The 20986-nt window shown below is 37.6% G+C and overlaps 1 protein-coding gene across 2 annotated transcripts; it reads left to right on the forward strand.

The window, feature by feature from the left end:
- Positions 1-1471: 1471 nt before the first annotated feature.
- Positions 1472-20253, forward strand: EER4 (Transcription initiation factor TFIID subunit A). Of its 2 annotated transcripts, none has more exons than XM_077359037.1 (10): positions 1472-1920; positions 2741-2919; positions 3187-3408; positions 8207-8716; positions 11000-11074; positions 14762-14840; positions 15104-15168; positions 19430-19465; positions 19589-19821; positions 19931-20253. In XM_077359037.1, the coding sequence occupies exons 1-9, from the start codon at positions 1569-1571 to the stop codon at positions 19766-19768; spliced, it is 1698 nt and encodes a 565-aa protein (XP_077215152.1). In that variant the 5' UTR covers positions 1472-1568; the 3' UTR covers positions 19769-19821; positions 19931-20253. The 2 variants fall into 2 exon arrangements, with proteins under 2 accessions (XP_077215152.1, XP_077215151.1); XM_077359036.1 differs by having other exon boundaries at positions 1474-1920; positions 8198-8716.
- Positions 20254-20986: the final 733 nt, after the last annotated feature.

Consider the following 20986-nt stretch of genomic DNA (forward strand, 5'->3'; position numbering starts at 1 on the left):
CTAGCCAAGTCTCATTCCCTCTCTCTTTCTCTATCTAATTATCTCCTCCTCCCCCTCTATGAAAAGCTTGCTATGGTAGTAGCAGGGGAGCTGACTAAACGTCTAGTTCTGACTCCGCCGCAGAAGCAGGTGATGGAAGGCTGTTAGATCGACATGATGGGCTGAACCAACCGAAGAAATTGGGTCAATTGAGGGGCTAGAGCACCGAAGCTTGAATATTGGATGTGTGTGCCCCTCCACTTCGACGCGAATGTGTTTGGAAAGATCGAATGGTGAAGCATGCCGGCTACTGCAATGACCCGTCTAAGAAGGTTGAAGGACCCGTTAAATTGACCCACTGGTAGAGGTAGAAACCAGTTAAAGGATCCTACAATTGTTGGATGATTAAAGAACTATTCGCTAAGCTCTTGAAAAAATTACCTATTCGATGGCAGAGGGTTTTTGCAAACTATTGGAGAATGATTTATAGGAGAGAGAGGTTAGGTTTAAAATATTCTTCCATGATATTCTTAGTTAGGGGTGGTAAAATTGGCCGAACCGGAACCGAGCCGAAACCGAACCGAAAATTCGGTTTCGGTTTGGTTAAACCAAACCGATTCAAATTTCGGTTTGGTTCGGTTTGGGGATCAAACCGAACCGAAACCAAAAATTTCCAATGATTATGAGTAAGAGGTGGCAAAATTGGCAGAACCGAACCGAAACCGAACCGAAAATTCAGTTTCGGTTCGGTTTCGGTTTGGTAAAACCATACCGATTCAAATTTCGGTTCGGTTTGGTTTGGGGTTGGAACCGAACCGAAACCAAACAATTGCCACCCCTATTCTTAGTTCTAAATCCCTCGCTTTAAATCCTCGTAACGCAAATGTTGAAACTCTTTCCCAAATTAGATTTGTTCAATTAGATTCGTAACGCAAATGTTTTCAATTATATTCGTAACGTAAATATTTTTAATTAGATTCGTAATGCAAGCATTTTTAATTAGATTCGTAAAGTAAATATTTTTCTCTTTTTAGAGAAATATGCATTAATTATAATTAGTGAGAGATTTTGGAGAGAGAGGGAGATATATTTCCATTTAAAATAATCAAAATTCTGGGATTTGCTACAGACCATCCGAGAAGGCATTCTGCGCCTGGGCTGTAGCATGTGAGAGCAGCCACCTTAGATGAATTAAACAAATAAGACAAAATCCAGCCTGTGTGGCTGCTCTCATATGCAACAACCCAGCTGCGAAATGCCTTCTAAAATAGTCCCTAGCAAATACCCCTAACTTTTGCTGGCATCCAAAGCTGGCCTTAATTTTTCAAACCAGCAGTAAATCACAGGCTAGGATCACTTAATGGAGCCTGATTTGTTATTTATAATCAGGCCCACAAAATTGAACGGCCTCGATCATCTAAAAGTGGGCCGACCTATTCATCCCATGCCCTCCCATTTTATTCCGAAAGAACACTTTTCCTTCCTCCCTACTTAACTGTGCGTTCGAATTTCCCCTCCCCCTCCATTCTCTTTTCTCCCTCTCCAGGAAAAAAAAAAAAACCCCTTTTCATTCTTCTAAGAAAAAAAAAATGGCGGAAAACTCATCCCCTCAAAAACCTCTACAAACCCAACCCCCAAATCAAAACGATTCAAACCCTAATCTCCATTCTCCATCAATCTCACCTTCTCCTTCAATGGAAATCCCCCAAATCTCTTCCCCTCGCCTTCCTCCTCTAACCCTAGATTACCAGAAACAACAACAACAACAGCAATTACAATCACAACATCACCAACAGCAAAATCTGATTTCATCTTCGAATTTCCAAATCCAACAAAACCTACAGAGATCTGCTTCCATGCCGAGGATGAATCCGATGCAACAGCAATACAGTGCCGCCACGTCAGCAGCAACAGGAGCGATGCGTCAGCAACAGCAATCTGGTATTGTGAAACAATCAATTACTCCAAAAGCTTAAGCTGTTATAGTTTGTGTTATTTAATCATTTATAGTTCAAACAACCAAAGGCCCTGATTCTTGGACTCAAATTTACGTTTAATTTTGAGTCCAATAATAATTGGTTTTGGACTCACAATCGGTTGGCATAATCTCAAACGAACAGGGTTTAAGCTGTTAGAGTTTGTGTTATTTAATCATTTATACTTCAACACTCTCGCTCATGAGTGACCTTTTTAGGGTTGTCCGTACGTATGGATTTTTAATATCAAGGAGTGGTTGGGTTTTGATTCTTTTGAACCTAGGATCAATGTTTAAAATTTCGGCCAAAACTCCAAAATATTTTGATTTCGATGGAGGCCAAAACGAAATTTACATGAAATCATTTTTCACAAGCTTTTGGCAAAAAATTTCTGAAATTATGAAATTTCGCCAAAATTTCATTTTTACCCCCTTTTTTTTTTTTTTTTTTTTTACAGAAGTTCCGCTGGAATTTTAAAAATGTCCACCAAAATGTTATGATTTCCACCGAAATCTATGAATTTTCCACTGAAATCGCAGAAATATCCACCAGAATTTTGACTGAGATTTAGATATTTCGGTGGAAATTAAAAAAAAAAAAAACAAAAACAAAATTATTGTCATATTTTTACATGATTTCAGCCGAAATTTCCACCAAAACATAATTTAAAACCTTGCCAACGACGTGCCGTGAGCCAATAGGTCTGATACCATGTGAAACAACCAATTACTCCAAAAGTTTAACCTGTTAGAGTTGGTGTTATTGAATCATTTATACTTCAACAGGTATTTACAGTCAGATGAACTTTGGGGGTCAGGGTGTTTCTCACCTTCAGCAGCAACAGTTGGGTGGCGCTCTGTCTCGGGCGGGATTGATTGGACAGAGTGGGCAAGCTGGAGGGAACCTTCCTATGTTACCCGGGCAGGGTCCGCAATTCAATTTGCCGTCACATTTACTTGCCCCGGTATGGGACTTATCTGTCACATGAAAGTTACATTTTGTTCTCTTTGGGTTTTTGATCTTGGATTGATTGGCAGTTGTGATGAAGAATTTCATTCTAGAACTATTTGGGTGATTTTTTTTTTCTTTTTTCAATTCTTATGCAAGATTCTAATGGAATTTTACTTTGGACTGTAATTCAGTCAATTTCTTTGTTAGCTTGCAAATATATGATTGCATTGAATTTTAATGGATTATTATCTCTGATTTTTTTTTTCTTTTCCCATTGCAGCCAAGGCCAAAGACGGGTTTAGTCCAAAATTCTCAATTCCATTCAGCTAATTCTTCAGGGCAGTCGTTGCAAGGCATGCAGGCGATGGGGATGATGGGCTCGCTTGGTTTGAATTCACAGATGAGAGCAAATGGACCTCTTACCTATCCCCAACGTGTGAACCATGCTGCAGCAATGAGGCATCAACAACTGAGTCAACAAACATCTCTTGGTTCTCCTCAGGTATTTGCCCAAGCGATAGCATCAACACAATGATAGAACCTTTTTCATATCATGCTTTGTATTACCACTTTTTGAATTCCAATTTCGGAGAAGTGTTTGCAATATTGAGCATGGTATAATTTCATTTTTATCACTTAGGTGCTATGTTAATCCCTCCTGTATTCCATGAATTTTCAAGTGATCATTAAGTTCTTTTTTTAAATGGATTTTTCAACTTTCTTTATTTTGATCTATGTATGGAAGTGTATAATGAAAACAAAGTAAACAACTTTTTTTAACCCATAATTTATCTAGGAACCCAAGCTTGCACCTTAAATTTTATTGATATGATAAAAGAGTACAAAGAGGGGGGCTGCACCTTAAATTTTATTGATATGATAAAAGAGTACAAAGAGGGGGACATACGAAGTAAGCAGGAAACGCCCCTAAAAAGGGGGAATCACGTTTCCCCGTAGCTCGTTTCGGCCCTAAAAGTAGGGAATCGCATTTCCCAGTAATGCGTTTCCGAAGCGAGAAATGCCTTGATTCCCGAAAAAATGTCGAAGCGGGGGAAGCGCAATTCCCCAATTCATGAATCACGTTTTGTAAAATTAGGAAACACGTTTTTAAGTTTTGGGGAAGTGCGCTCCATAGTTTGGGGAAGCATGATTCCAGATACGGAGAATCACATTTCTAGTTATGTGGGAATCTCAATTCCAAGATCAAGGAACACGATTCCTGTGTCATTTACGCTTATTTTTAAAAGAAATATTAACCACATAAGGCACTTGTAATTTATGTTGTTTGAAGGGTTATAAGTGTCTTTTCACTCTCATAACCCTAAATCATACTTATAAATACGTTTCCCATAGCTTCCCTTCGCACTTTCCCGACCCTTCACACTTCTTGCTTCCCACCATCTTGGAGAGCCTTCGCTTCCCGCTTTTGCTTCCTGCCCTGGCAACCTTGGAACATACTACCTTACCTCCAGATCCACAAAACTAATACTAACTAACCTACATGTTACAAATACTTTGAATGCCCAAGGAGTCACAAAAGTACGTGAGGGGGACATGCCACCTTACCACAGGAAACAAAAAAGCAACACATACCCAAAAATCTTACCTGCTACGAATGCTAGGGATTCCCAAGAAATCACTTCTCATAGCGCCTTTAGCCAATGCTGGAGGATCTCTCCAATGCTAAAAAATATTATTTTTCTTACACTTACAAGCATAGTTAGTAAGGTGATCTGCAGCCTTGTTATCCTATCTGAACTTATTTGTCATTTTAGGCTTCAAATCAAGGGTAAGAGACTAAAACTCCTACCAATAGTATTTAGTCGACCGAGGAGGATCCTTGTTAGAAACTATCACATCAATTAAGACATTGTTGTTTGATTCTACCTAAACATTCAAGAATCCAAAGGCTTTACAATATCTAAGGCCATCAAGAGTGCTTCTAGCTTTTGCATGGATATTGCTTCCCACACCATATTAATGAGAGAACGCAAAGATAATCCTGCTAGCATGATTCCTAACGATCCCACCGCCCTAGATAAGCTAGGATTGTCTTTTTACGTCCCCATCAATATTCAACTTTATCTCACATAGCTTTGGTCTTTCCCCAGCAAACACAAGTAATTCTAAGGCTTTTTTATGGCTTAGGAAATCTGTCAATGTCGCTAAGAGCCATCTCTTCCCAAGAAGAGTAATCCGAAAATTGAGAGATTCACGGCGGCAGAATGGAAAAGGGAGTCCATGATGCTGCGGGGCAGTTTTAAAACTATGTTCCCAAGTGTTTGAACTCGTCTAAGTTCAAAATCTAGATTTAGGCTGACCAAAACTAAAAAATCCTTTACTGCTTCTTTGCTTCTTTATATCTTTAGGAGTGAGGGCTGGTGGCTGATAGTGGTTAAGTTGCTTCCATATTTGCCTAGAAGTCTGAAATTAAGTTGCTTCCATATTTGCCTAGAAGTCTGAAATTATCGTCTATAGATAAAGTTTCCATTATGTATATTCGCAATCTCCTTATACAGTTGATACATTCGGGCTAGATCTTTCCGTTGTGAATACTCTTGGGCGACCGTGTCCCATATGTCCTGTGCTCTCTTCAAAACAAGAAGGCTTCTATTGATGTCTGGGTTCCATTGAATGTAATAGCCAAGCCATCACAAGGAGATCATCACTTTTCAATCATCATGGGTTGGAACATCTTCTTTGGGTTCTTTATCCTTCCCAGTTATGTTACCCAACTTTCTTCGACTATCAATAAACATCCTAGCCGATTGAGGCCATTCCAAGTAGTTTCTTCTATCATTCCAAGTAGTTTCTTCTATCATTCCAAGTAGTTTCTTCTATTAAGTCTAACCGTGATAATCATCAATCATTATGACTACTTCACATGGATGTAATTTCTGCATCTTCTATGAGTGCATTTTACTAAATTTGTCAGTATTATATCCTGCATCTTCGCTGACGAGATCCAAGGCATTTCCAAAATATCATTTGTTTTTATTTTCAGGGTGAATTAGATTGCATTTTATATCTTGATAATAATCATTATACGCACACACAACGGATTTATGTCAGATGTTTCCCTCTTATTTTGGAGCATCAACTATTGTATCTCTTTGACAGGTGATCGGATTGCTTTCAAAATGGAAAATTGGTTTTGCTATTGCTATATGAACTGTCTAATTTTGAGATATTAACAGCTTGATTATATTGTTTGAAATATTGTACACCTGTGAAGATATATATATATATATATATATATATATATATATATATATATATATATAATTGTCTTCTATAGATTGAATGGTTAGGATTATGGTATGGAGATGGTTTGTTAGGAACACCCTATCTATGTGAGGTCCTATAGAATGAATGGGTTGGATGAGTCAACATGTAGATGGTGTATTTATATAGCTCTAGCTCAGGATGAGCTAGAGCTCAGAACCTCGCCTTCTCTCTCTCTCTCTCTCTCTTTATATATATATATATATATATATATATATATATATATATATAGGAAATGGTTTGTGAGCAGCTACTCAGATAAGCTTATCTGAGCAGAGCTCACAAACATAGGGGGGCCCACATTATTTGGATGATCCAAAGCATTCATTTGACAGGCCCTCATATAGATAGGGTGTGCCCCAAAAAATCAGCTCCATGGGATCATCCTAACCCTTCAAACTGTGGAGGCAAAATATGGACAAATTTGTGAATGGTTGTGATGATTCCATGGAGCTTATGAGCTCGAGCTCAGCCCGAGCAATATATATTGGAATTGTAATGAGTAAATTAATATAGAAGAGGAAGAGATACAACACCGGTCAAGGAGATAAGAGAAAATAAGAAAGAAATAACAAAAGAAAAACAACTAAACACCCCCCCCCCCCCCCACCCACACGACCACACCCACCCACCCACACACACACACACACACCAAGGGGGGAAGAAAATAAAGAGCTCTAAGTCCCACCTAGCTACTCCTTAGCCATCCTGTCAACCTCTGAGTTCACTGACCTTTTGACGTGCTAGAAAGAGTTGTTTGAACCCTCTACTCGATCTCTAATATCATCAATCCAGCGAGAGAACCTCCAAGATATAAAATGAGTGAATCCCTTCAACCATCCTATGGTATTGAGTGAATCCCCTTTCACTATCAGCTTGTCCATAATGGATGTATCAATCAACCGAATGCCCTATAATGCGGCCCCGATCTCCGCTTCACTTGAATCTGCATTCCCAACAGGGCCAGAAAATGCCCACTTAGTGAACCCGTTTGCATCTCTTAAGATACCTCCAACTCCTGCAACTAGGGGTGTCAACGGATCCACTTCGGGTTGGATCGACCTATGTCACGGTCACGATCCATTCAAATTCCTTATCGGTCAGATCGGATTCGGATTGTTCTTCGGATCCTAGTTTCCACGTCACGATCACAATCCATTTTAAATCGGACCGTCCATCGGAGTGTCCTATTATGTCCTACTAAGCTAAGTACAAAATTAATTTTTTTCAAAAAGAGTTAGAATGCCAGTTCACCATAATGAAAAGCAGTGATCGACTTCAAAGAAGTGACTAAAAACAGGAAAAAAAATATGTATCCACTATCCAGTATTCTAAGAAGATAATAGAAATCGAAAACTTAGCAGGAGTTTTCCGTGCTTGCTGCTCGGATGCTGGGAAGGCAAGGTTGCAGCGATGGCGAGGGTGAGAGCAATGACTAGGGATAGAACATTAATGTCATTGGAGTAGATGGGTTAGGGTTACCGATAGGAAGATGAGATGTTCGTTCCGCAAATGGGGAAGGGTTACTTACACGGGAAGGAAGAGGAGATTTATTTCGAAAAGGAAAAAGGAGATTTCGTTCAATAAAGATGGAAACTGATAACTACTAAAAGAATATGGCTATTTTGACGAGAATACCCCCACTTAACATTGATGTTGTAATTATTTTTAGGGTATTTCTGTAAGATGATTTCAGATCGTGACTGTCCCTAAGGACTTTCGCAGCATGCCTGGATCTGATCTGAAAATTTTCGGATCATATGATTGGGAATCCAAAATATGCCCATGGACCCTCTTGGTATGCTTATATCCCGTTCATTAAAGTTCAGATTCGGATGGTCCATCGGACCGTCTGGATCCATTGACACCCCTACCTGCAACACCTGTTAAGATATTTATACTTGGTTTCTAGCTTGAGTATATTGTTTCCAATATTGTACACCTGTTAAGATATTTATACGTGGTTTAATTTTCCGTCATGTTTTTGACACCAATTCTATATGTAGAAACTACAGGCTCAAAGCTTACCAAGGACGTCGTCAATAGCAGCTATGAACCCTCAATTATCTGGATTGGCTCAAAATGGGCAATCTCCTATAATGCAAAATTCTTTGTCACAACAGCAATGGATGAAACAAATGCAGCCAGCGATTTCTGCACCAGGGTCTCCTTCATATCTTCAACAGCAGAGGCAACAACATGCCTTCTTGCAACATCAACTCTCTTCATCCCCTCAAATGCATCAAAAATCCGTGACCCTGAGTCAACAGCAAATGTCTCTAGTACAGCCGCCACAGATGAGTGTGCAACAACAGTTGCATCACCAGCAGCCGCCAACTTTGCAACATCAACAGCAGTCTCCTAAGATGCCAGCATCTGGAGTCCAGAAATCTGTGAGTTTGACCGGATCGCAACCAGAAACTCCGGCATCTGGCACGACAACACCAGGTGGAAGTTCAAGTCAAGGGACAGAAGCAAGTAATACCCTTCTTGGAAAGCGAAAGATACAGGATTTGGTTTCGCAGGTATGTTGCTATGTCACAAATATCTCCGAAATTTTCAAAATATAGTGTTTTTATTTACCAAGATGACGTTAAATTGGTAACGGTAAGGTTGCTCCAGTCACGGGTTCGAGTCACGGAAACAGCCTCTCTGCAAAGCAGGGGTAAGGCTGCGTACATCTAGCCCTCCCCAGACCCCGCAATGGCGGGAGCCTCGTGCACTGGGCTGCCCATTTTTAGTGTTTTTATTGCGACATTTTGATAAATGACAAAATCCTGAAATAATCCCTAGTTTTTTTTTTAAATAGCGATATTTTCACTTACCAAGATAATATCGCGATAATATCACGATATTTATATTTTGTATTTTTGCTTAATTTATCTATTTTTTATCTATTTTTAATTTTTTTATCGTTTTTCCCTGTATAAACCTGAAAAAATAAAACGAATTTAATATATCCCGAGATTTTCCCTTGCCGAGAAATTCCCGAGAACGATATTTGTGACTTTGGCCTGTTGGACGTTGTGTTTCATTCCTCGTATGTTACTCAGTTCGTTTTTATACTGTTTTGAATTTTAGGAAATGGAACCATTAAAAAAATAATGAATTTTAGGATCTCCGGTATAATTTTAAACTTTTAAAATGGCCACTCACCTCCTCTTCGACTTATGTAGTTATGTGATTGACCCTCAGCCAGTATTAACCTGTAAGTAGTAGCAAACTGGGCCATTGTCATAGAAAATTCATCATTATTGTGAAGAAATGGCCCATTTTTGGGTCAGTTGTTCATGATATTTAAAAGATGATGTTAATCAACCATCCAGATGAAAATTCTATTCAGAAACTGAAATGCTGTTTTGATTTATTGGTAATTACTAATTATTTTTTACATGTTATGTGCATGCCAATCATTTGCCTGTTACATGATCTTTTTGTTTCGGCTGGACACTGATTAATCATCATAAGTTAGCTTACTAATTGCAATTTATCTTTCTCTCTTGTTCTATTTGTTTCACATGGTAACTAACCACTCAGGCCCCTATAAAATACAATAGGCCAGTGATAAGTGATTTCGAGTTAAATTTTGTGCCCTAGTTTAAGAACCTAAACTTCTGAAAATTGATATTCTTATTCATTTTCATAAGTATAAGAAACAATTCAATTTCGGGCACCATGATCGTCTATTATACCATTCTATTTGTTTCAAATGGTAACTAAGTCGCTCAGGTCCCTATTGACTACAATGGGCCAGTGATAATCGATTTCGAGTTAAATTGTTCTAACCCTGTGACAATTGGTATTCTCAAGTCATTTTCGTGAGTATAAGAAACAATTCAATTTCGGGCACTATGATTGTCTATCATACCCAGATACAGGTATGGACACAGTCATGGAAACAGAGGTAGGGGTCAACATTTTCCAAAATCTAAAACACATACAAATACGGATACCATGAGATAAGACCTAAGACATAAATAAAGTATTATTGAACTATTCTAGATTTTACTTAAAAGGTGGAATTAATGATATGTTGAATACAGCACCTATAATATCCACGTACTCAATTATAATTGCAAATATGCAACACTTAACAAGTAAAAAGCATGATCATTGATTTGAAGTGTGAAATGTTTGAAACGTGATAGTTATTTTTATCAACAAAAGTATCCATGTAATACTAATATCTAATATGAGTATCGGTACTGTATTGTGTGGGACATGGTATATATTGGTTTGCACGAGCATCTGGCTATCATAGATGCATAGTTCGAAACAATAGACTCAGATCAGGACTCGATGACAGGGTCAATTCGATTGCATGACTTTCTGAGCCAAACTGTAGGTTAAGTGAATAACATTTAAATTATTTTATTACACAAAATACTAAAAGAAGTAGAACTATTAGAATATTCTATAACACCTAAATTAAATGTGGGAACCAAGTTTGTCTAATTGGGAATTGACGGAGTTGACTTGGCAAAAACTCACAGGGTGAAATCCGGCTTGGTTTTCTCGACCCATTACCCAGTTAATGACCGAGTCGAGTTGACTAGGATGAATCCCAAGTTGAGTACACGTTGTCTTTCAAACTGTGAAGATGTTAGTTCCCTTACATAACAAAGGAAGCTTCCCAATTTGCCGTTAATTCTGCAATGCATTGTGTGTGTGTGAAGGTGAACACAGATTGTTTTTTGTGCTAGTAGTTTCTTAATCCTATTGGCTAATTTGGCAACATTACTGTAGTTTGTCCTTCAAGTGGAGCTTCCATTTTTTCTTCTAATGATTACCCTTCGGTTGTATGTCAGGTGGATTCAAAAGGAAAGTTAGATCCTGAAGTTGAAGATCTCCTTCTAGAGATAGCCGATGATTTCATTGATTCGGTAATGCCCTTAATATGCTTGTTCCTTATAAGGCAAGATAACAGTGTAACTTGTGCTTAAATGAACATAAGATTAGAACTTTGTCTCTCTTTTTTGGTTCTTCATACGATATCTCCTTTGTTTTCATAGTGTATTAAAATGAGCTTAAAGTCAATATTTTCAATTTTAGTTGGGTTGTTTCTTTGCCATTAGCTATCACTTGTTAATTTTATTGTTGTGGTTTTAGGAAGATATTTCATGAGTTATTGACTTTCTAGGATGTGGAAGCTTGAAACCATGACTCAATATGCACATGAGCTCTGAATGGGTTCTATCTCTTGAGCATCTTTTGATCATTGTTTTCAGTTGATGAACAAAAAATAAATTGATGGTAAAATGGTTACAGAAAGAAGCGGCATTATAAGTGATATCTTTGCTCTGATGGTTAAAGCATATATGTCACTAGTCATTTCTTCTTGTTGTTGTTGTGTTCATCCATTCTATCCATGTGTTGCTAGGAATAACTGCAAAGGGAGTGTTGTGGAATTATGCTTGTTAGACTTAGAACATGCCAAGATGCACGAAATCTAACATGTGCAAAAATTAAACCAACAAATGTTGATGACTAGTAGCTTTTAAATGCCTTTCCATTAGGCTAGGGATAAGATTTTTAAAAGAACGTTGATCAAATCATTGACTTGAGAACATTAGGTGAAATGTTTAGGCTTGCAATTCCAGAACTTCCTTGCAATCATTGGAATCTTCAAATTAATTTAAGTTGACAAGAGTGATGGAAAACTGTAAATAGTTTGTGCAAAATGCCAGAAATAAGTTGGATAGTTCTAGTCTCGTCTTCTATTCTCACCGAACAGCTGGTTTGGTCATGGACACACTGTTGTACTTGTTCAAAGTGATAAAAGGTGTCAAAAGTAATTGGGTAACTTTTCTTATGAGAACAAAAGTGGTATGGTGAATACCCATATCGGATATGTGTGTTGAATATATGTCAAATGGCTTTTTTTTATGACGTAGGGTGTCCCCACCTCACTTTGTAGAGTGGGTACTATTTCCCTCCGGATGCGCGCAATCACCCGTAAACCACGCGCATCGGGTAAGCCCATGGGGATTCGAACTCTTGTCTCTAGGGAGCATACCCAAGACTTTAAGCCAAAGAGCCACACCTGTACGGTTTGTCAAATGGCTATTTGGCCAAAGCATTAATGTTTTTTATTTTGAATGGCGGCATTACTATATTTTCATTTAATGAGTTTTATGTCATTCCCAAAAATGGAAAGGGCTATAAAAGTGAGGGGTTTTAACCAATTATTTTTGCAAAACCAATTAGTATATTTGTGCTCATTCTAGCCTGCATTACCTGAAGTTTCATCTTAAAACTCAATCTTTTGCATAGGATTCGATAACATTTCTGTGATTTTATAGGATTTCCACTAAAATTTCCAACCAAAACCGAAATTGTTCTGTTTCCGTGGCCACCGAAACCGAAATTTAAAACGTTGACCATTTGTAATTTTGTCCCGTTGTAGCAGCTTATGCATACCTATATTTTTTGTTTTTTTCTTTCAGAGTAGGTGCTGCTACATGACAGCTCTTTCTTTTTACTATACTGCTGTTTATTTCAGTAACAATTGACAATAAAGTTTCTTTGTTGCTGCTGCTTATATATATATATATATATATATATATATATATATATATATATATATAGAGAGAGAGAGAGAGAGAGAGAGAGAGAGAGAGAGAGAGAGAGAGAAGGGTTCCTGAGGTTAACCTCATATAGCTTATATGAGGTGGCGCTCACAAAACATAAGGGGCCCACTTTATTAGGAATGATCCAAAGCATTCATTTGAAAGGCCCCATCATAGATAGGGTGTGTACAAAAAATCAGCTCCATTGGATCATCCTAACCCATCCAAAAGTGGAGGGCAAAATGGATAGACACTTTTTGCCCACAAATCTGCCCATTTTTGCCTCCACTTTTGGAGGGGTTAGGATGATCCAATGGAGCTGATTTTTGGTACACACCCTATCTATGATGGGGCCTTGCAAATGAATGGTTTGGATCATCCAAACAAAGTGGGCACCTTATGTTTTGTGTGCACCACCTCATATAAGCTTATATGAGGTTAACCCCTCTCTCTCTCTCTCTCTCTCTATATATATATATATATATATATATATATATATATATATATATATATATATATATATATGAGGAAAGTGTTCCTAAGTTATAGCTTAGATAAGCTTATCTAAAGCTATAGCTCAAAAACACATGTGGCCCCACATTTTTGTGGGATCCAAAGCATTCATTTGGAAGGCCCTTCCATGGATAGGGTGTGTACCTATATATATATATATATATATATATATATATATATATATATATGAGGAAAGTGTTCCTAAGTTATAGCTTAGATAAGCTTATCTAAAGCTATAGCTCAAAAACACATGTGGCCCCACATTTTTGTGGGATCCAAAGCATTCATTTGGAAGGCCCTTCCATGGATAGGGTGTGTACCAAAACTCAGCCCTATAGGATCATCCATCTGTTGAGGGAAAAAATGGGCAGAAACATGGACACACAGTGTCTGTCCATTTTCCACTCCACCTTTGATTGGGTTAGGATGATCCTATAGGGCTGATTTTTGGTACACACCCTATCCATGGAAGGGCCTTCCAAATGAATGCTTTGGATTCCCCAAAAAATGTGGGGCCACATGTGTTTTTGAGCTATAGCCTAGATAAGCTATAGCTTAGGAACACTTTCCTTTATATATATATGAGAATAGAGTTCCTAAGGTGTCACCTCATATAGCTTATATGAGGTGACGCTTAAAAACATAAGGGGCCCACTTTGTTTGGATGATCCAAAGCATTCATTTGATAGGCCCTCACATAGATAGGGTGTGCCCAAAAAATCAACTTCATAGGATCATCCTAACCCTTCCATTTGTGGAGGCTGAAATGAATGGGTATAAACCTCCATAAATCTGCGCATTTTTAACCTCCATAAATGGAAGGGTTGGGATGATCCTATGTACCTGATTTTTTGTAGGCACCATATCCATCTAAGGGCCTTTCAAATGAGTGGTTTGGATCGCCCCAAAAATGTGGCCCCTTATGTTTTGTGAGCGCCACCTCATATAAGCTATATGAGGTGACACCTTAGGAACTCTATTCTCATATATATATATATATTGCAACTTTATCACATTTCTGTTTAAATAGATACACTTTTCTAAGCTATAGCTTATCTAAACTTGAATAGATACACTTTTCTAAGCTATAAGCTTAGATAAGCTATAGCTTAGGAAACTTCTGACACACTCTTTCCATCTTGAAATTTTACCAAGAAAAATGGCTGTGGTTTGATGATGCACTAACTTCATGTATGAATTTTTTTATATAAACTTGAATCTATCCCCCTATTGCACAACTAACACAAATTTACTTTATTTTTGTCCTGTAATCGTGGCTAACATTCCTTGCATGCTAGGTATATGTTTTACATACAGTTTCACATATTTTGTTCCATTTTCTCATTGTTTTGACTGCACTGTTCTTGGACATATCCACCCTCCACTCTCTGCTAGTAAAACTAATACAGGCCATGGTTTGTCTTACTTATTTTAGCAATTTTGTAGGTTTTGATTAAAGATTTATACATTCATTTTTTCATTTTGCAGGTCACTTCATTTGCATGCAGTCTGGCAAAGCATCGAAAATCTTCTACTTTAGAATCCAAGGATTTATTGTTACACCTAGGTCTGAATTGTCATCCCAAGCAGCACTGGCCAATATTTATTTAAATTTTTTTTTCCAAAATAATTTTGTGTTCACTATAAATGAATCTATACTTCTATGATTAGAAGACATTCTTCTGTTAATGTGCCTTTTTCTGCTCATATAACTTCTAAAGAGGCCTTTCAAAGAAGAAAATTTCTAAAGAGTCAATGGTAAACATGTTTTTGCTGTGTTCTGCAGCTGTTTTCATTTCTTGAATCTAATCGAAATGAAATGTTGTGCAGAGAAAAACTGGCACTTGGACATTCCAGGATTTACAAGCGAGGAGCGAAAATACCAAAGAAACAATGTAAGTGTTCTTTTATGTCCATGAAAAACTATGTAAAAATATATATGGTATCAGCTAATCTATACCTGCCGGGTTATATGCAGCTTCCAATTGTGATCATTTCAAGCAAAAAGTCACTGTTTTGAAAAGATTGGTATTGATTGGGACAGATGGTCTAAGAACGAAATCAATGCAATCATTTAATTGACCTGAATCTATTGACTGGCCCACAATCATTTCAGAAGAGGGAAAGGGAACGGTGTTAGTGAAAAAGGGTGAAGCCCAATGATGTCCCCTGATTATGTGCCATATTAGTTATACAACCTTGACACCTAGGTTTACTATATGGTTGGCAGGGATAATGTTTCTCAGCATGCTACAGTTGAAAACTAGCATAGTGCTTCTTCTAGTGATCTCTCGTAAGGAATATGATAAGTTCATGAAGAGTGCTCAACAACTAGTGAATCATCCTTCCTTATCCACTGCTACATTATTCAGAAAATATATTTCTTCTTGTTTCCAGTCAGTCTTCTTGGGTCAGTGTCTCAGGAGCCTCTGAATATATGGCACGAGAGTCGTATGTGCTTTCTTCATTTGATAAGTCTCTTCTAAATCATGGTACTGTAGTCAACTGTTCTTTAGATATTGTGACTAGCGAAGAAGTAGTTTGTCCAACCAAGTCTCTTCCTCTATTTTTTGTTTTGCATGTACCAAAATTTCCCTGCCATTCAAAAAAAAGTACCAAAATTTCCCTTCAATTTGTTGTATGTGTAAGTTAACCAAGTCTCGTTCTCTAACGTTTTCCCATTTTGTGTTTCTTAGGATCTAAAGACAAAGGGGATGTTTGGTGACAGACTTGAGTCTGATGGATTCTAATGTCTGAATCTTAGTCTACCTGGTCCTCTTGATTTTTTTGTCTCTTCTCACTTTTAATGTTATGGACTTAGTCACCCGTAGCTTCTTTGTTTAAAATTGTTGCTTCCTAGTCTTGAGTTTGTTGCTACATTAGATTGTGAATCTTGTGAGCAGGGCAAGCATCACAGTTCCCTTTTATTCTAGAGATGATAAAAGGAACTTAGTTCTTTCTTCAATTGTTCATTCTGATATTTGGGTTATAGCTAGAGTTAAAAGTTTGTCAGGTCATAGGCATTTTGTTATTTTTGGGGACAATTGCTCTCATATGCCTGTTATATATAATGAAAGGGGGATTTGAAGCTTGTCTTTTCTTCAAGTCTCCTCACTTTATCCTATTTACTAATTTATTTTGTTGTGTTTGTTTTATTCGTTCTCTGAGTCCTGGCATTGAAATTCCTGTGCTAGTATGTGTCATTTTGATGTATTCTCGTACTATACAAGCGTATAATTGCTATAATCCTACTCCAAGAGGAAAGTTTATATACGCAAATGTTACCTTTCCTGAAAATAATCCCCATGTCTTTAGTTCAGATATTGGCCAAGTACCAAAATTATTACATACTCAATGCATGGAAACTTTCAAGGAAACAGTGCCTTCTCCTGTTTATATACGCAAATGTTACCTTTCCTGAAAATAATCCCCATGTCTTTATTTCAGATATTTGTCAAGTACCAAAATTATTACATACTCAGTGCATGGAAACTTTCAAGTAAATACTACTAAATAGTGTCTTCTCCAATTTCACTTCCTACCATTATTCCATTGTCTGATACCGATGTTTCTCATTCCACATCTCCCGTAGGTTACATAATGGTCAGCCCTTACAGGTTTATACAAGAAAAAGAGTAAGGAATATGACTCAACCTGTCAACCAATCATTGTCTATGTCAGTGGATCGTTACACCATATACTACTTTAGATCTATACATAGTTCTTTCATAGAGGTAAAAGGTCTTGTATTCAAGCTACATACGTTGTCATTTTGTTTGTGAAAAAGTCACAAGCAAATTTATATCCACTCCATGTATGATGTCTAAAGTCACTAGCATTGAAGCATGGATGGCATCAATGCTCTAGCTTGAGGGACAACATTATGGACTCGGATAGTTGTATATTGTTCATTTATGTTATTCATGTGCAATTGTATAGGTTAAGATAGGGCCCATAGTAAGTAATGGCCTTATTTTAAAAAAAAAAGGCGGCCCAGTGCTTGAGGCTCCTGTCATTGCGCGGTCTGGGGAGGGCTATATATAGTGTTCCTGCGCAGCTGCTCAGATAGCTTATCTAAGCAGCTGCTTCATAAACGCATGTGGCTCACATTTTTTGGGTGATCCAAAGCATTCATTTGAAAGGCCCTTCCAAGAATAGGGTGTGTACCAAAAATCAGCCCTATAGGATCAGTGTTTTGTCCATTTTCCCCTCCACCTTTGATTGGGTTAGGATGATCCTAAATGGCTCATTTTTGGTACATACCCTATCCATGGAAGGGCCTTCGAAATGAATGCTTTGGATCAACCCAAAAATGTGGGGCCACATGAGTTTTTGAAGCAGCTGCTCAGATAAGCTATCTGAGCAGGAACACTTTTCTCATATATATATATATATATATATATATATATATATATATATATATATATATATATATATAAGAAAACGGTTCCTACACATATGTGTAGATAAGTTATCTACACACTAGCTTAAAATACAGCGGGGGCCACATTATTTGGGTGATCCAAACCATTCATTTTTAAGGCCCTTACATAGATAGGGTGTCCACAAAAAATCAGATCCATAGGATCATCCTAACCATTCGAACTGTGGAGGCAAAAATGGACTAATTTGTGAAGGTTTAAAGACATCCATTTTACCTCCACAAATCGTAGGGTTGGGATGATCCTATGTATCTGATTTTTTGTAGACACCCTATCTATGTGAGGGCCTTTAAAATGGATGGCTTGGATCACCCAAACAATGTGGGCCCCCACTGTATTTTAAGCTAGTGTGTAGAGAACTCTCAACACATATGTGTAGGAACCGTTTTCTCATATATATATATATATATATATATATATATAGGGAAATGATTTTAGCGCTCCAATGTTTTGATAAACATGCGCTCACTTGTTTGTCGTGTAGCATTTAAAGGGCTTTAAGAGCCTTTTGAGAACCGTAATATCCTCTGACATCCCTTTAAATACTACACGACAGACAAGTGGAGCGCATGTTTATCAAAACACTGGAGCGCAGAAATCATTTCCCTATATATATGTGTGTGTGTGTGTGTGTGTGTGTGTGTGTGTGTGTGTGTGTGTGTGTGAGTTAAGTGAAGCTACACATACGTGTAGCTAACTTAGCTACACCGACGGCTTAAATTACAGTGGGCCCACATTGTTTGGGTGATCCAAACCATTCATTTGATAGGCCCTCACATTGATAGGGTGTGCCCAAAAAATCAGCTTCATTGGATGATACCAACCCTTCAAATTGTGGAGGCAAAAATGGACAGATTTGTGAAGGTTTTTACACGTCCATTTTTGCCTCGACAAATCGTAGGGTTGGGATGATCCTATGGAGCTGATTTTTTGGGCACACCCTATTTATGTGAGGGGCCATCAAATGAATGGTTTGCATCACCGAAACAATGTGGGGCCCATTGTATTTTAAGGCGTCGGTGTAGCTAAGTTAACTACACGTATGTGTAGCTACACTTCTCTCTCTCTCTCTCTCTCTATATATATATATATATATATATATATATATATATATATATATATATATATATATGGGGAAACATTTTCTGCGCGATACCTCAGATAAGTTATCTGAGCAAGAGCTCAAAAAATCATATGGGCCCACATTGTTTGGATGATCCAAAGCATTCATTTGATAGGCCCTCCCATAGATAGGGTGTGCCTAAAAAATCAGCTCCATAGGATCATCCTAACCCTTCGATTTTTGGAGGTTAAAAATGGACAGATTTGTGGAGGTTTATACCCATCCACTTTAACCTCCACAAATCGAAGGGTTTAGGATAATCTTGTGGAGCAGTTTTTTTGTGCACGCTCTATCTATCTTTGGACTATCCAAATGAATGCTTTGGATCATCCAAACAATGTAGGCCCACATGATTTTTTGAGCTCTTGCTCAAATAACTTATCTGAGGTATCGCTCAGAAAACGTCCCCCCCCCCGCTATATATATATATATATATATATATATATATATATATATATATATAAGGTTATGGGAGTCGTGCGGTTGTACCTTATACCCCATGAATCCTCTTTCCATTAATCATGGATTTTCATCCCCAACTTTGATAATATCATGTCATCTAAAAGGATTTTGTTTCAAATGTTTACGCAGATATCAAGTGATGCCCACAGAAAACGACTTGAGATGGTAATAATTGATTTTTTTTTCTTTTTATTCGTGCATGCACTTTCAGTTTTATGTCCTGTTTGCATTTCATTTGATCTAGATTGATATAATAATATGACCGCTAAGACTGAATGATCAAATCAGATACGATCAATGATAGAATCCTCGAATTCACAAACTGATACAAGCAATGCTAGAGACACAACCAGGCAGGGTTTTGGCAATGCTGTTGTTGATCATCCAATAAAGCCTACACCAAGTTCAGAGCAGTTGATTTCACATTCTCATGGCATTCCAATGATGCATAAAGTACCACGGTTTTAGTCAAGCTTCTTTGGCCTTCAAGGGGCCTCCATTCCTGTGCCTAAAACTGGCTGGTAAGTATTCTCGATCCAACTATGCATGAAAATTTTGTGGCACTCTTATAACATTCAAGGAATCTGAGAACTTTGCTAATCATCTTGACCCTTCCATGTCCTTGTGCAGGTCAGATCAGTGAATGCAGGGGCAGATTAAAATGGTGAAAATGGGGACTGCAGAAAGTTGATAGAAGGCATGCTGTTTTATTACTGCATCTGTTCATAAATAATCCGGGCATGAAAAGAAAAAGGGAAATTATTTCATTTGAGACGATTTATTTATCACCAAGTAGAGATGAATATTATATGGTTGCATTTCAAGTTAGTGAAGTTATTTTATTGTGTTTCGACATTAAAAGAACAGAATAAAGCTTTGTAATGTAGATGTATATGCATTCTTTGCCATACATACATGTGTAAATACTGATATAATTCACAGCTTGTACTTAATTTCCGAGTCCAAGGAATATCTACCTACACACATGCATTTATGTACGGGCATAAACCGATGCATGTGTCATAAAAATGACATGGCATCCATACATGTTCTTGAGAAAGCATTTGATTTAATTGTTTCCCTCCCCTCACATTAGAAGAGCCTGAATTACTTAAAACAGATTCAGAAAAGAAGGGATGGAAACATGATCGGGTGATTAGACACTGAGGCTCGGTGTATATTCTGTTATTACTGTGCAAGTGTAGTTTGAACCCTCTAGGAAGGGCCATAGCCTCAAGCTCGTAGGTGTGTCCTACTAGCTTAATACCAAATTTCGAAGCTTAATACCAAATTTCGGATTTCGGTGGGGTCCGAAATAGGTACCGAAACCGAAATTTAAAACCTTGGGTGTACCTTAACATGAGATAAAATTGCAGGAATTTTCTAGAAAAGTTTAGAAACGAAAAATATTTCTTGAATTTTCTACCTTTTTTTAACATAAGACAAGATAACTTGAACATCATCACATTATTTTCCGCCATAAATATTATCTTGCATGCCAACCAGGGCAAATGTAATGGGAAAAATCGGTGTCCCTATGAGATTATTTAAAACCTTTTGTATTTCTTGTAATCTCACCATATTTAGATGATCTTAAAACATTAATTAAGGTTTCTTTAAGTGCTTTCCAAAAGATGCCAAACCATTGTATCTTGGTCTTAGCTTACCAAAAGATGCCACACCATT

The sequence above is a fragment of the Tasmannia lanceolata genome, unplaced genomic scaffold, assembly GCF_043159265.1.
Source record: "Tasmannia lanceolata isolate RefF3 unplaced genomic scaffold, GAP_Taslan_0.1 ptg000018l, whole genome shotgun sequence".
NCBI classification, from domain to species: Eukaryota; Viridiplantae; Streptophyta; class Magnoliopsida; order Canellales; family Winteraceae; genus Tasmannia; species Tasmannia lanceolata.